This window comes from Ambystoma mexicanum, chromosome 12, assembly GCF_040938575.1.
Source record: "Ambystoma mexicanum isolate Mex_15411 chromosome 12, UKY_AmexF1_1, whole genome shotgun sequence".
NCBI lineage: Eukaryota > Metazoa > Chordata > Amphibia > Caudata > Ambystomatidae > Ambystoma > Ambystoma mexicanum.
In genome coordinates, this window is record NC_090936.1 from 569,568,177 (window position 1) to 569,585,187 (window position 17,011).

The window sequence follows — 17,011 nt, forward strand, 5'->3', positions numbered from 1 at the left end:
TGAGTGTTTCTTCGCCCTGCTTTACTTCTTTGAGATTAAGTCAGTATTTTACTATCTCCTTTGAGTCTGTCCAGTTATTTGGTCCAAGATATTTTATTGGTAACTCCCTCTAGCACACAGACGCTTCAAGGTGTTAGAGCACAAAGTCAACCAGCAGCATCTGAATTCGGCTTCCATGAACTAGATGAGCCTTGGCAGCATGCAAGGACATTTTTATACAAACGGAGGGACACACTCGATGTGCGTAGTTAAAAACTGGAATTTCATGGAAATAGCTGGAATTGCTAGGCTATGTAATTTCCTCTGAAATCGTTATTATGGACGAGCCTAAAATGGGTGCATTGCAAGATTGGGCAGTCTCTTTGACTGTAAAGGATGTCCAAAGCTTTCTGGTGTTCATATATTTTGATAGAAAAGTAACTGATAATGACTCTACAAAGGAGTGACATTTGGTGGAAGAATAATGAACAGCAGCACAAATCTTTACTCTCTGAATCTGCCACCCTCATCCACTACATCAGTTAAATCCAAGAGCAACTTCACTCACATGCGATTTTGATGCTGCTGGAGATGCTTTTCATTCCCATAGAATTTGCACATTTTATCACCTACTAAAAAGAGGCAGATTTCATAGGAATACATGCAAACTGCACGCCATGCATGCATATGGCAACATTTACAATGTGCTTTGTTAATTGTGTGAATCTAACACAGAAACTTAAGATCAGATTACTCCTATTGGTCCTCCCGCAAGGAACTCAAAACATGGCTTTTTTCTCAAGAAATCCCAAACCACTAACAACTCTATATCTTCCCTCAAACTCAATCCTGCCTTTATTACCCACAGTGCACCTGCAACATACGGTACTAACAACGACTATAACCTGTGGTGCCACAGATACTACCCACACCGATAACTGCTTTGAACCTTACCTGTATCTCATGCACTATAAATGACTTTTATGACTGTCGCATATAACCTTGCTGTACCTAAGCCTTCTTGTAACCAGTGCCTAGATGACCTCGCGTTTGGCGGGCTTTATAAATGACTAAATAAATAAACCGGGTCCCAACTCGATTTCCATGTTAGATTTCAATACATTGACAAGACAAATCAGAATAGCATAGAGGGGACTGCTTCCAGGTAAGAATAATTATAAGTGGTCCGCTCAGTTTTATTCACCAGGAGATACAAAATGAGATGGATCTGAAGTGGTTATTGTTGAGGTTAGAGACCTTCAGCAAGCCAGAAAGCTGGTAGCTAACTCAGGGAAATCTAAAACCATCATCTTGGAGGAGGGATTAGGACGGGGAGGTGTTTCATTGTGTGGTGAATTCCCAGAGCGATAAGGCTCTTGGACTACCTGGGGTTGTGGTTTACACACATGGAGACTTGTGTGGCCAGAACAATAAAGGTACCATTACATTTCCTAGTGCGCTGCAGGTCTTAGAACATTTGACAGCGGATCTGCCAAAATAAGCACTGGAAGGCTAATACATGGAGGATGTGTCAGCAGATCTACCACATTTCATTGAATTGTATTGCAGTCCATCTATGGGAGGCCATTTTGTACAGTCGCCCTGGACCCCCTTAGGTGCCATCTTCTCGACCTCTTATTTTACCCTCTCCCCAACCCCAACCCCTCAGCCAACATTCCCCTTATTGGTGAATACTGGTTTACTTGGCATGGCAACACTTACCATCCCCTGATTAAGTTCCACTACAGGAAATCTAAAGAAAGGGCTTTATTAATAAAACACCAGCCTCATGATCATTGTTTATAGGATGCCTTGCCTGAGAACATAGGTGGACCTCGCAGCTATGTCTGGTAGCTAAACTGTCTCTGATGAGGCTGGCAAGGTGGATGTTCACTCTTTGTTTTGACGAGCTCCTGATGGACCATGCGTTGGGGCTGTGGGAAGAAAGAGAGGTGAATCCGCTCTTTTGTGTTTGTGGTAGAAAAGCTTTGAAAGCAACCCTCCACTTCTTTAGGTTTTCGTCTTAGAACTATCTGGTCCTTCAACAATGTTCAGTTGTCGAGGAGTCCACAGAGTAACTCCGTCCCTATAGATAACAAGGCCGACGTAACATGCTCAGATTTCTGATCATGGCATCACAGATTTTGATAACATTTTGGTAGAAGAGGTCAACATATTTTAACTTGTGCCTCAGGATATACCATCATTGTATGAACAGTCACAATGGTGCACATTCTCTTGCATAACACAATGGGGAGTTTAATCATTTTTGCTTATGGTTTTAATGTTTATTCATAAGATTTTAAAATGATTGTTTACATTGTGAGCAATACAATTAATTTGACTGATTGATAATCACTTTGATTGTAGTATGTAAAGTGGAAAGGTGCCCACTCTTTGGTGCTCCGCAAGAAGCAGAGCAAGGGCTCAACCCATCATGCGAATGAAGGCCGATGAGTGGAGTGGGGAGTTCCAACAGTGATGGAAAGTGGTAAAGGGAAGCGGTGGAAAGCAGCAAGAAAGGAGACGTGAAAAAGGAATGATACTCAAATGATATTACTCTCTATGTAATACCTACATAGAGAGAGTGAAGAAGAGAGGGAGGCGTAAGAGGCAATGGAAATGAAAAAAAGGAGAGAACAAGTTGGATGGAATGAAAATGATCCATATGTGAACAACGATTATGGGGGCATTTAAGAAAGTCAAGTGGAAATAAGGAGAGGGAGATGGTGTAAGATAGCTGGGATAGAGACAGAAAGACAGAGGCGGAGAGAGACAGAGACATGGAGAGAGAGAAAGACCAAAGTGAGACAGGAGAGAAGATATATTTTTTAAATGCTATGACATACATACATGGAAACAGGAATGGAGAGAAAGGAGAAAAATAGTGGGAAAGATGTAGAGGGCAAATGTGTTTTAGGTACATGGTGTGAGGCAGGATGAGAATTAGAAGAATGAGAAAGGGATGCATTTAGAAAGAACAATATTAATGGAGGAAGAGAGAATGAGCAAATGATGTTCCTAAATATTGAAATGGGAGGAAAACTTTGAAAAAGGTAAAGTACAGAAAGATCAAAAGACATCTTCACAGACATGCAGGATAATTGCTGCAGGTGAAAGTGGAGATGGTTAAGCCAGGAAAGAAGACGTTTAGGAACAGTAGCTTGAGAAGGATGAAATAAATACATCAAGCCAGGGGTGATTTAGACAGAAGGAAGCCTAGAGTGATGTAGGCTACTGACTGTTTAATTCAAAGAAAAAGTAAAATAACAGAGGTATATGGTAAGCATATGTTGTGCATAGAAAAAACATCCTTGTCCTGTGTAGACGTCAGTGCATCAAGAAACTCAAACAGTCTGCACATGATTCTGCTTTTCTTCATATGCTGGGGGCAGGAGGGAGGGCAGCAGGGGCTCCACGAGGCCGTCCACGCTGGCCTCCTCTTCTTCCTGAAACAGAACACGGAGAGGTGAGATGCAGAGGAGGGGATTGCTCCCGGTGCCACCAAACCCTGGTGTCTGGCTGACATCCTGGCATTTCTTCACCAAAATTATACGCTGTAGAATGTGTCTCTATTCCAAGAAGAGGCCTCTCAGATATGAACTATGGAAAACATGGGAAGTGTCAACGTCTAAGTTGACTCCCGAGTTTCACACCACCAACCCCGCCCCCAATACACACGTCCTTTCTCCCCATTATTATCGCAAATTACAAACTCCTGATCTTGGAACCGTGGTTTTCCAAGGACTCTGACAATCATTACTTTCTTGGGTTTCAGATGTGCATTCCATTTATTTGACCCTTTTAATGCTGAGCTAGTATGTAAGTCTATGCAAAAAGGATGAGCATACTCGTCGTTAGCACTTAATGGGTTTCTTCAACCTCTGGAGGTCCCTCAGAGCGTCTTCCTGTGGGACAGTTCAACAACAGAAATGGAAACAGACTGGGACAGGAGACGAGGGTTGAAGTATCTTGTCTGCCTGTAGGTTTGCCAGGATGCAGAAACAGCTTACATCAATAAAACGAACAAAACAATGTATGCACCAATACATAACCAAGAATGCGAACAACTGATTTGTTTGTTGAGGAGCCAATCAGGTGGCTGGAATTGTGGAGCCTTGGGGGCAATGCAGAATGCCCCAGCAGGCTATAACGTTATGGGATTAGTTAGTATAGAGAAAAGATTGAACATGGCAATCATCCCCACATCAGGTGGCGGACATGGCCAATAAAGGCCCGCCAGCCCACACCTAGGCAGGCAAGAGCAAAGGGTAAGGAAATGGGGAGGCAACTGGGAGAGCCTCCCTGTTGCCTCTCCACAATCAAGATGGAGCCACCCAGGGAAGGGCCTCAGATGGACAGAAACAGCGGGCGGTACACAGTGTATTGTCGCCTGCTGTTCCAGCCACCTGGTTGGCTGTGCGCCCTTCCCCGTTTGGGAATGAAGCTTGCTATCACTCAACAATGCCAAGACATTGAACAGCGTGTCAATTAGAGCAGTTTCAAATGTTTAAGACAGGTCCAATAGGATCAGAAGTTGTATTTTTGTTCAGAGTCTTAACATTTGAGATTGATTTTTCTTGATCACAAGAAGTGCAGCGCAGGCCCAGTCTAACACTACCTTGATAGTTCTTAATTGTATTTAATGGCACATTTAGGTGTCATATGAATTACAAGTTGTGAAGGATTGCCATCAGGCAAAGGTGCAGAATCACTGAATGTTTTTATTTTGCATTAATAATAAAAAGATGTGGATGTCCATTTCAGAACGGGCATTGTGTTAAACAGATCCCCCTTTCATTAAATTCCATGCCAAAAGTATAGCGCATACCTGTGCCCTGCTTTATCAGTCTCATAATCTCCTACTCCTGCTCTCCAGTGACACAGAGCTGGTGCAGAGGTCACAGGTGTCCTGTTTGAAAGCTGCAGATTACAGCAAAGTCACAGCAGAACCTGGTTGTATTTAAATTGCCACCTTCGAGCCAAAACCATAATAATGATGATAAAATACCACCTGGTGACATGGTAATCCTGGGTTTAGGGATGGTGGCTGGTAGTTAACATAATTATTTAAGCCACATCTGATTTGCAGAACACACTTGTCAACACTGTCAGCCCAGAGAAGACTTGGAAGGGTTGTTTGTCTGACTCTGTTCAGCCAGCAGGACAATGGGCAGGAAAACTGGACCTCTTGTTCGTCCTTTGTGAGGTTGGGTAACATCTCTCTGCAACCCACATAGCTTCCAGGTGGAGCCTTCTGGGAAACAAGCCGCAAAGTGGCACACCCTAAATAAAAGGGCCAGCCTCATACCAGGGCGTTGCATTGCAATGGCCTTTGAAGCTGCAAGCTCAGGAGGGAAGGGTAGAGTTAGACAGTCAGACAGAGAAAATGGAATGAAGGGACAGTCCATTCATCTTAGTTTTATGTGGGCTTCTCCTTCCTTGCTGTCTCCTCCAAGTCCTGCAAAACACACTAGGTATAATGCAAGTAGGCACATTTCACTTTCATAGGATTTATCCAATTCTGCAAGGATTTTGCATTTTCTTTTAAATGAAGGGGTCGTTCACTCCTTCTTTGATTCATTTTGAACATTCCAGGGCTCTAAGAAGAATTAGTTTGGACCCTGCTGAAAGAGATTTCTTTATATAATCCTCCAGTTGTGAGGTGAAGGCTGGTTTCAAAAAGCAAAGGCAAGCTCTGCTGCATTCCCATCCCATGGTAGATTGACGGTTAACGTGTTTTGGACCACCACCTGCCTCTCTGCCAGCTTCAATGGTAGCCAGGCCCCTCATCAGATGTGAAGGACTCCTATAGGTGCTAGCAAGCCTGCCCCTGGTTATGACTGAATCGAACAACGACCAATCAAGTCCCAGAGCCCCTGGATTTGGACTCACATAGCACCAGAAGAAGCAAAGCAGCTGGTTTATTGTATTCTACAGCTTTAAACTGCCATTAAACTAGACTTGAGCACGTTTGAATGACTTCGAACCACCAGAACCCAGCATGCTGCTTTTGGCACTTTGTCAAACCTTCTTTCCCTCACTGTTGTTGCAATCATTAAACCGGCTCATCCACTGAATTGTAAATGCAGGGCCCTTCACCTGTTCAGCTCAAACACCAGGTTGATGGTGGAGACCATTTTGAACATTGCATTGAACCATTAGGATCACAGCTTCGGGCCTCTCCGGACCTCGACTTGCGAACAGCTGGAAGCATTGCATCACTCAACTTCGCCCAGTGGTTACCAACGTTTCAAACAAGCTCAAACTTTGAACTGATCCTAGTGAGCCCTTTGAACTAAATCTTTGAACACTGCATCGTACATCACAGAGCTCCGCTTCAAACCTGATGCCTGTCTCAACAGCATGATCCACCAACTCCAGAAGCCTGGTTTGACACAATTGACCCACCAAGAACTGAGAAAGGTGCAGTTGAGAGGCCCCAACAACCTTGGTCTACTTTTGGGACTATAGTGACTGCCGAGCCACCCATTTTCACATTAAAAAAAAGACTTTTCTATTTTGGTGACATTGTAAGTAATGTATTGACTTTCACCCCGTGCTACATTGCCCAACATCCTTGCATCATCTACATTCTACTTAGTCTCGGTTTTTCCACAGAGGTGAGCAGTGTTTGTATAGACAGTTATTATTGCATGTTGGTATGTTTAATAAAAGTATATACATGTGTACATAACCTTGACTGGACATTTGTTTTATTTTAGACTGTTGTACTATTGGTGTTTGGATTGCTAATCTGATCACAACTAAATCTCTTTTAAGAGTATAACCAGCCCTCGGCCCACATTACCACATAGTCAAAGGAAGTATATGTGTTGACTATGCCTGTTTCAATTTTTTTATTTATATCACTGATTGTGTATAATATTTTGAGGGCTGCCTATGCGGTTTAGTCACTACCCAGTCTTGTTCACCTGCAGCGGGCTAGTCATCTCGCCACACAAGTACTGCAGGGGGCTAGTCATCCCGCCACACAAGTACTGCAGCAGGCTAGTGATCTTGCCACACAAGTACTACACGGTTCCTTCCTGCAACCCCAAACATTATTCTAGCTGCATCCCATGTGGGGCCTCATCTGACAAATGGGGTCTCCCTTTATGTTTCAATTGTAGGAACAACCCCACAAGATTGTGTGGCAGCAACGGTCAATTTGTAGGAGTACAGTCTTCTTATTGAAAACATTAACTAAGCACTATAAGTGTAGTACTGGGAAGGATAGTCTCTATATAACACGTTCTTGCTACTTACATGACCCAGAGACTGCAGCAGTGTACATTTAAACATGGTGAATCAGAGGTGTCACTGGCTGCATGATGCAGCTATCTCATGTAGCATGCATCTAACCGCAGGTGTGCTTTTCTAAAATAGGTCTTGTTGAACCAGAGTCTTTCGGGTATCAGTAAGCATAGACTGTGCACAATACAACACAGATGGAACAATTCTTTCACCTTGAAATGGTGTTTTGTGTGCAAGATCTACATTATACAGCATTGTTTCTGAATCAGGCTTTATTATATGACCCTGGAGATCCTCAATTTCCGAGATCCAAGTCACTGAAGCAGTCCTTTGGTCTAAGTACAGTTTACAACTGCAAGGTGCCCATGAGGTGTGACATTCCACTGAGATGGCTCTTTATTGCTCCAAAAGAAGAGCCATGCTCTTTATCTACTCATAGCGAATGTTTGTGATCTCTTTCTCTCTCTCTAAGCACCACATCAATTCAGCTCTAAAACCACCCCGTCAGCACGGTATAGCTTAAAGCTCAACGCACTTCAAGCAAGAGTATCAACTCTGGTATTTAGTGCACTCTCCTTCACAAATCTGAAATAATTTGAATCTTTAGTTATGATTACTATGAAATCACCTTAGATTGTCATTTATTGAGTTTCTGTTCCACCATCTCATCAGAACAATAATCTCTTAATTTCTGCATTTGGAGACAATAATACTGTCAACAATGTCCTGCCCTCTTGAAAAAGTTCTCTTAACTTGAATGGGTGAAGTAGAGTGTAGAGTGTAGAGTGATGTAGAGTGTCACAGGACCGGAGTCACATCAGAGTGCATGAATGATACTGAAATAACAATGTTGCAATTCCAAAGAACCCACTTGGGGAAGAGGGTATCTGGGTCTATAATGGTTCCTCGTAGCAATTTGCTCGAAGCCCATTTGGTCGATTTGTTTGCAACCACATTTTACTGCAAATAACGCAGGTTGGGGGGGATCCCTCACACTCCACCAACCCCCTCCCATGCTTTTGTTATGTACCTAAACCCAACCCCCATCTACATTTGTGGTAAAAGAAAGTAGGACCAAATGATCCTCGAACACACTGGTCTGCAAGGAAATGGGGTAGTTTGGGGTATCTGAATTCCTGCAGCAATTACAAAAGATCTTTCCAACATGGTTGAGGATAGAGAGCATTAGAATTTACCGACAGGTGGCTGGGTCAGAATGTCCAGAGCTATTGCAATGTTGTTTGAGAATGTTTGAGTTCATACAAAGTATTTCAGAACTTCTAGAGATGGCGTTAGGGTGTTCAGAATATCCAAAGCTTTCTAGATCATGTGTGAGACTATTTCATAATTTTCAGAACAAACTTGATTTAGAAAGCTTAGAGGTTTTTATCATTGTTTCAGAGTTTCCAGTTGCCTTGCAAGGTTTAAGATTACCTAAAGCTCACAGATTTCTTTTCAAAATGTTGAGACTTTGCGCAGTGTTTCCAAATGTCTCCAGCTTGGGAATGTTGGTTTTTCAGAATTAGCTCCTGGGGGAGTCACCAGCAAACCAGTTGCCAAGACTTTAGTATATAGTAGCACCCATGTCCCATGCAGGTCACTGGCGCCTTGCCTTTTGAAGACATTTGTTTCCTGTCTACTCTCCCCCATATTGCTGGAGCCAAAGCACATCCACCCCTCATTTCCTGCCCCAATACCTGCATCTACATAGCACCCGCACCCATAAACTCCCACACACCCACTCCACAAGGTCCCTTTCTAAATTTCTGAAGCCAGGTAGAAGATTAGGATAGACAACTATCTAGAGGGGACTAGATTATGACAAAGATTGGCTAGCAGAGAACACCTTTCCTTTGTTAGAATAATATGCTCCAACCTGAGCAAAAACAGAACAGGCCATATCGAGATTATTTAAAATGTTCTATCAATTTTTCCAGGAACATGACCTTATTATAAAAAAATCCAAAATCTAATGGCACGGCTATGGAACAGAGAAAAAAGATGATAAAATATGTCTTGTTGATAATCTCTCTCTAAAGGTAGAAAGGTTTGAAGACTAATGAGCCACTTTTTACCCAATTTAAATTAGTCAGCCCCAAATAGGAAAACACTCCAGACTAAGAAGCAGACCACGGTGGCACGCCCAGGATTTCATCTTTAAATAGTTTGCTTGTTTCAGTAAAGTTTGGTACATGAAAGATGTCATGTTATATGGGGCAGAACTCCGGGGTTGTTGGGGACTTGCCTTATTTCAATCCAAGGCAACTCTTAAATGAATTGAGGGTTTTAACAAATTCATGGAAAACAATATTATCCACAAGGAGCTGCAGAAAAGTTACACCAGTGAACATCTATCAGTAAAATGCTTTCAACACTGAGTGCACAATTTTGGGAATATATACAAATCATTATTTGCCAGCAAACTCTTAGAAGGGATTCGTACACACCTGAATACAACCAGTGTTGCGTGCTTGCCATTTGTAAGAATAGGCTTTTCTCTTTGGGTTCTGCAGCTGGTTCAATAAACCAATCAATTTCCCACAAATGCTATACTTGATCAAACTAGACAACAATGGTCACAGGACCTGTCTAAGTGTTGGTAAGACATCAGCACATTACGCAGTGCTATAACTTATCATACCATATGCATTATGTATATTTTTTTAAACAAAAAAGAGAGTAATGACCCCCTGAGCGTGCTTTCACCAATTCCCATCAGCTGATAATACTGCGGCAGTTCTTTGTAAAATTGTGCGCAGTTAAGGGTGTGTCCAAAATCAGATGTTTTTATTTTCTGCTGTTAGTATCCGTTTCTGTCCGAATGTATTTGGAAGCGAATTTGTTGGCAGTGTCATAACTGATCACATGTTGATCATAGAGACGACAACCCCATCCATACGCAACTAATTTTGGATTCATGAATACACAGTTAAAATTCTCAATAGTGATGACTTTGCAAATGGATTTGATGTCTGTAAGCTACTGAAGCAAACACGTCCAGGCAGGTTGGATTATAATGATAAAACAAACAAAGATAAAAATACCCCACCTTTTTTGGAAACATGTTGTCACTTTTCCAAGGAATGCGAAGGAATGACACATACGCTTGCGAGAATCTTGGAATCTGCCTGGCTGAATTAAAGAGTATTTTACGGTAGCTGAGGTCCCCAGTAAAAGGCAGAGAGATTGTGTAGGGGTGTGAACTGCACTGGGGGCGTGTCACACATAGATGCTGCTGGAAGAGGGCTGTGTTAGCTGCCAAAGGAGAAGGTGATGCACTGGGGAGATTGTAGAAAATCAGGGGGTGCTGAAAGAGAATTTGCAAAAAAGGAAAGGGAGTTGTTGCTAACACAGGTAGGAGCAGGACTCAACACAACCCCGTACAAGGGGCCCTACTCCGGGGGAACCCACATTGGCCCTGCAGTTAGGGGTGCAATCATGCACTCAGATGTGGCAGGTGAGAGTGCATGTCTTTGCAAACTGAACTGAATGTTATTTAAGAGACTATCCCGACCTAAGTGTAGCCCCGGATCTTTTCCAGACCTAGCAACACCCCTGGAGAGAGAGACACAGAGGTCAAAATCATATATCATATGACAGACAGAATGATAGACAAGTACCAAGAACTCAGGAAAAGTCAGGGAAAAAGTACGTCCCAGAAGGTGAGAATGAGAATGCATCGGATCCTAAACATGGATTCTGGCCTGTATGTTCATGCCTCCTGTTTCAGAGTATTTTAGCTCTGAGAATGGAATCTTACTCATAAGAGGGTCCCTAGATCCTTTTTCTAGCTCTGGTAGTGTTGCCTTTTAGTGGCCCTTTGCGTAGCAGTTGCAGTACATGTTTTTGTAGGAGGGAACAGGGGTGACCCCGAGTTTCGTGCCTGTCAGTGTGGCCGGGCTACTCCTCGTTGTACATTGTGTTTAGAGACCAGTGGTCATTGCTAACGCAGGAGAAGTCACATTTATTCATGCAGAAGTGAATCAAATGACAATATGCATAACATGGTAAAAGTTATGCTTCAGCAGTTATGCCATATATAGATGTTTAAAAAAAAAAAGGAACACTTCTTAACGGGGCACTCTGATGCTTGTGTCCTGAGTCTTATAGTGAGTGTAATGCATATGATTGATTTTTCCTGTGCTTTCCCCATACACATAAAGCACACGCCCTACAGAGAAGAACACTTTAGCACTTACAGTAGGCATCTATCACATGAGTTGGATGGGACAGGGAGATAGCCCCGAATCTATATAATCTCCTCCCTGTCAGCGTCAGACTCACCCCCACGCTCCTACAATTCAGAAAAGAACTCAAGACCCACCTCTTCAAGGAATCTCTCAACAGCTAGGCCACCACGTCGCCCCTTGCGCCACCTAAATTGCTAGACGCTGCCCGCCCCTCTCCTCCCCACCACGCGGTACAGCTGTACCTCTCATCTGGGCCCCTCTATAATCTACCCCCCGCTGCATATCTGTTCTGTTGTTACCTTTGAAAAGTGTTCTGTTACGCATCTGTACTGTTGTACACCTCTGTAAAGCGCTCTGTTGCGCATCTGTACTGTTGTATACCTCTGTAAAGCGCTCCGTTGCTTCTCAAAGCTAGGTCCATGCTCAATAAATACAATCATAATAATAATAGCAAATGCAATTGGGTCACCATGTATATGGAGTCACTTTGTTTTATGGTATGTAGGTGCATGGCATTTAGTATACCACCAGATAGGGCGGCACCAGCTGGTGTTTCTGTCCCCCCCTTCATGTTACCAGTTTCTTCCATGACTGTGATCCTCACACTCTAATTCCCCGTCCCATCACTTGAGAATCAGTTTGCTAATTTGTATACCTCACACAATAGTACCTGTCCAGATTTGGATGTACAGAACAGGACCCACAAATCACAGCCCACACTGCACAGAGTGGTAATGAGTCCAGAAATGACAACCAGCAGCAGCAGGACTCGAACACCCATGAAGAGACTCTAAAAGAGAGAGCACACAAAAGGTGTTATCATGCAGTGCAACCAAAATTCTAAGCAAACGACAATGTCAACGAGTAATGCTTCAGAAGATTCATTAAAAACTATATACAAACGGGACCATATCAATATTAATGAATCCCACACACTTAACATAATAGAACTACATGAATAGGTCTAGTAGCACCAGAGCCAACTACTCCCCCCAAGGTTACTCTGCTCAACCCAACCCTCCAATTTCAATGCCCCAGTAAGCCAAACATGCTCACGGTACTCACATAAGTAACTATTCTCATGTAGCCGCCAGGCAATCAATCAATCGATCCATGTGGACTCTTATCATTAACTCAATGCAGTAAATGTGCATCAATCACTCGTGCCAAGATCGCAGTCGACCAGTCTAAAAACCCTCCACTGATGGTACCTCCATCAGTGATATTGCTGGTGGTCTCATCACTCATTAACCTGCATCAGTATCTCATTGTGAATGTGTTGACATGCATGATTGTTTCTGTCATTGTAAGTGAATTGGCAAGGTCTACCATAGAGTAACATAGAGATGAAGGTGCTGGCTGAGAGTGTTGTTTTCGCTTTGTGTTCTTTGCTTATTGCTGGTGATGGTTTCGAGGGTGCACACTTTTCTTAATGTTTGGATATAAAGGGAAGGGGATTTTGTCTGCTTAGCACAAGAAATAAAGCCCATCATACCAAGAGTCTCCCTGTTACATCCTTGCAATGGTTCTCTCTGTAGAAATCATCATAGGATGGAGGAGTTGTGCGGTACCATCCATTGTAGCCATTGTAGCCCCGCCGAGGTTCGCACAAATTATCGGTAGTCCAGTCATAATTGCCCCAAGACCACCACTTTAAGTCGTCTGCTATGACCACGATGCCAGCGATGGCCACAGCAAAGCTGGAGAGGTTCATCAGCCTTGATATCCACAGCTGCGTACAAGGGAAGGAAGGGAGAGACACATGAGAGAGGAGAAAGGTAGAGGAATACAGGCATTTATCAAAGGAGCAGAGCGGTCAATCAGGGCGTGATTTACCACTCCGTCCCATTTTCCGGCACTGGCAATGCCTAGGAGCGGCACAGTGCGGAGATGAGATAAATGCCATGCTGACCTCCTCCATCTCATTAGTGCATTTCCTTTTACAACAGCAGGTAATTTTCATGCAGGCATAAAACAAAAGGATTCTTAAGCAATCCACCACAAAAATTGTAGGGGACCCGGCACCATGTAAGTGTTAAAATTGATGGTCCCCTGAATGCAGAGGCTGAGAGTGTGGTACAAACATTATGATTTTGGGATGAACAACAGCAGGGTAACCCTTATTGTTTCAGGGAATTGGCCTATTGTGCTACAGCCGGTGGATTGGTAACACAGTGACCTGCTACACTATTGAAACATCGTGTACAAATCCAGCCCACGCAAAACATATTCACCTGGATCACCTGCTAATGTTCAGATGTGATTTTGATGTGTGTCACACAGTCTTACTCATCTTAGATTTTCATTTTCAGCATGAATTCCACGGCGCCCTCGGTTGCAGATGGACAGGAAGCAGTTATCAACAGTCCAAAGTGTGCCAGGCTTCTGCCCATAAATCCGTAGTACCTGTGCAGATCCGCTATGCCAGGTTTACGGATGTGATCAGTCGGGAGCATATTTACCCCCTTTCATTTCTAGACTTATTTTGTGCAGGGCACGTCATTTGCTCAAAATTGTGACTAGTAGGATGATGAATTCAATGAATGATTTTAAACAAGACAGGGCTTGCCTTTTTCTATTGTTTGGTAGCTTACATTTTTGGGGTCGTTATTGGTATTTACCTATGTCAGTCATGATTGCAGAAATGTGAATTGCATCATATAATTAAATGGGTGACCTACTCAGGACTGTTGAGTGTAATCATAATTGAAGGATGCATTGTGAGTGGCATGGTGGCATTGCAAATCCTTCAAACAAGGGCCAAGGCCTGAAACATGCTTTGGGTCGCATTTCTTTAATAGACTAACATGGACAACAAAGATGCATCGAGTAAAGAAGTAGGCTATGGAGGATTATCCTTCTGTTATGGATCACCCAATTTTGAGATCATGTTTCAGCCACATAAACACAGGCATGTAATTCTGATCTAATGAGCAATACACACAAATCAATCACTGTACGTCGTGTACTTTCATATGTTACTGATCTACAGAGAGCATGTTTTTCTCAATGTAAGCAAATGGTGACAGAGGACATGAGCACTTGCAATAACGTTCTCCTGGTAAAGCTTTGTCCTCCATCCCAGGGAAGAAGGAATGGGGTGGAAGATGATTATGATCACTCAGAGAAAGATGGGAAGAAGGAATGGGGTGGAAGATGATTATGATCACTCAGAGAACGATGGGAAGAAGGAATGGGGTGGAAGATGATTATGTCCACCTTTAGGGCATTTGGGCAAATTGAAAAAAGGACATGAGCCACAGGCCAACCAAGTTATGCCTTGGGGAAATAAGAGATATAGGAAATGAGGAAGACACGTATGGTACAAGAATACCCGGAAAAAAGAATGCACGTTTACTGCGAACTTGCAGTAAACACAAATACCGAGACCCTGTTATATTCCCTTGTGCAATATACTGTTGTCAGGAGTTGCGGGGCGTGTCCGTCGCACTTGCAATGCCGGGAATGTGCCATTCTGCAATAGCACTGCTCTCTGTGTGGTCACAGCGCGCAGGCGCGCAGTGATCATATAGATGCAAGAGATATCAGGATAAGGTATGATCATAGGACCTGCTCAGTGCAAGAGACGGCTATGCAGCACCAGGCAGAGGACAGATGATCCAATGATTGACAGCTGGAGAGACCAGGTCAAAGGACAATGGCAATCAATGTACAACTCAGTGTAACATACAACTGGGCAGTGGGGAGAAAAACGCGCATGGTGACGCTGAGACCCTACAGGATTATCATAGATGGGGAGAGCTGGGAAGGAACCCAGGGCAATCATAGCAACCCTTCTGAATAACTGAATACAACCAAGAAATAGTCAAAGGTGTTAAGTGGTGCAGTACATTGGCAGGGACCCCATGGGAATGAATATATATTAAATGGACGCCGTGGGACTGGTGATGAGCATTATGATAGCAGTAACTTACCCATAGGCGACGTGATGTGGATTTCTCTCTACCAATGGATAGGATTCCAGACAAAAGGAACTGCAAAGAAAGAGAAAATCAGCATCAGAGCTGTTGATGAGACTGTAACCTACTGTCTATGCAATTCAACAAGAAACACATCCAAGACAGAACTCAAGGCTCAATGAGTACGTTGACCATGCTGCAAATCCTTGGCTATTGTTTAAATGAGACAGTTTGACCATGCATCGACTCAGTGCTTTGCCAAACACAGTCACTGCAACACATATTTCTTTGGATGCACCTCCAAAAAAGGTATTGGCCCAAAATATCAATAACAAAATGCCAAATACGCATTTACTGCGCATTTGGCTGCAACTAAAATACTGAATCCCATTATACCGAAAAAGGGGAGCGGGGGTTGCAGGGTTCCCCCCCCCCACTCCCATTGTTTGGTATAATGGGTTCGGTGGTTGCAAGGATGTTCCCCGCTTCCATTACATGGATAGCAGGGGACAATAAAGTAAAACATTATTTTTTTAAAGTACCCTCCGGCGTCAGTTCCGATCCACGTTAGTGGAAGGGAACTGACATTTCAAGGATAGAGGGGAGTCGTGGCACACACAGAAGTGTGCCGCCGAAAGGTAAGTAGGATTACAAAGGAAAATGGGTAAAAAGAGATCTATGTGCACACTGGTCCTTGCTGTTTCTGTATTCGCCATTTCTTTGTCGAGATTTGCAGCAGTGCAGTGATCACATCAATTCCTCCAAACATTGTTGACTCTGGTGTTTATACTGAGCTTGGCTGTACCAACGTCTGTTTTTGTTTTTTTATCAATCATGGTCTTGATCATGGTCTTGAATTCAGAATTGCAAATAGATCAAAACTTACCTGTTAAGTGATTGAACGGGGATGTAGGCCCATGAGTGTACCAGGTCTGCTCATCGTTCTCAAAAATAGAGCAATTTTCCTTCATTAAGATATAAGGCATCAGAGTTGTGGCCATAGCTCTAAGCTTTTTTGGTGCTAGTCGATTTCAGTATGTGTTTATTTTAGATTATACCACACATAGAAAAAATGCATTGAATCACAGAGTAAACTGAAGTGAAATGAAGTCACGGTGTGAACTGAGTGAAGCGGACACTCACCCCAACTGATACATGACATTCGTAAAGTAAAGTTTTTTTAACATAATGATTGTAACAGTTTATTGAGAGACCACCCTCAACACAGGGAGTTCCTGCCCTTCCCACTCAAGGTGTCACACAACAAACTATTTAATGGATTGTTTTATTAAGCCCTATTTCTAATTCATCTAATACCACTTGGATACCTCCACCTGAGCAACCAATGAGCTCAGAACCAGGCAGGTGTACAGGAAATATGTTTAGGTTTATTTGGATTAAATGTTACGAAACTCGCACTGAAATGTCAAACACCCCTTTATCTGTGGCACAACACAGTAAACTTCTCTCAACATAAATCACGGCAAATAACACAAATCACAATTCTTTACTTTCTGCAAATTACACTTCAAGAAGTAATTAGTGCTGGTTAGTGAACACTTTGATAGATGTAATGCTGTGCAATTTCGATTTTCTTGCGCGCTTAAAAGGCTAGCAGTTTATTTTTACAAATGTGTGCAATGCATGCAGCAATTATTATTTCAC

The 17,011-nt window shown here is 43.0% G+C and overlaps 1 protein-coding gene across 2 annotated transcripts in view; it reads right to left on the reverse strand.

Moving 5' to 3' along the window:
• Window positions 1-2,245: 2,245 nt before the first annotated feature.
• The window catches only part of LOC138513785 (transmembrane protein 176B-like), a 120,680-nt gene continuing 105,914 nt past the window's right edge, over window positions 2,246-17,011 (reverse strand). The window contains exons 4-7 of one of the 2 annotated variants that reach the window (XM_069628883.1): window positions 15,362-15,421; window positions 12,922-13,158; window positions 12,097-12,216; window positions 2,246-3,428 (exon numbers count right to left, since the gene is read on the reverse strand). In XM_069628883.1, coding sequence (XP_069484984.1) covers window positions 3,327-3,428; window positions 12,097-12,216; window positions 12,922-13,158; window positions 15,362-15,421 — 519 coding nt within the window. In that variant the 3' untranslated portion in view covers window positions 2,246-3,326. Of the gene's footprint in view, window positions 3,429-12,081; window positions 12,217-12,921; window positions 13,159-15,361; window positions 15,422-17,011 lie in introns of both variants that reach the window. The other variant, XM_069628882.1, reaches the window with a different exon arrangement.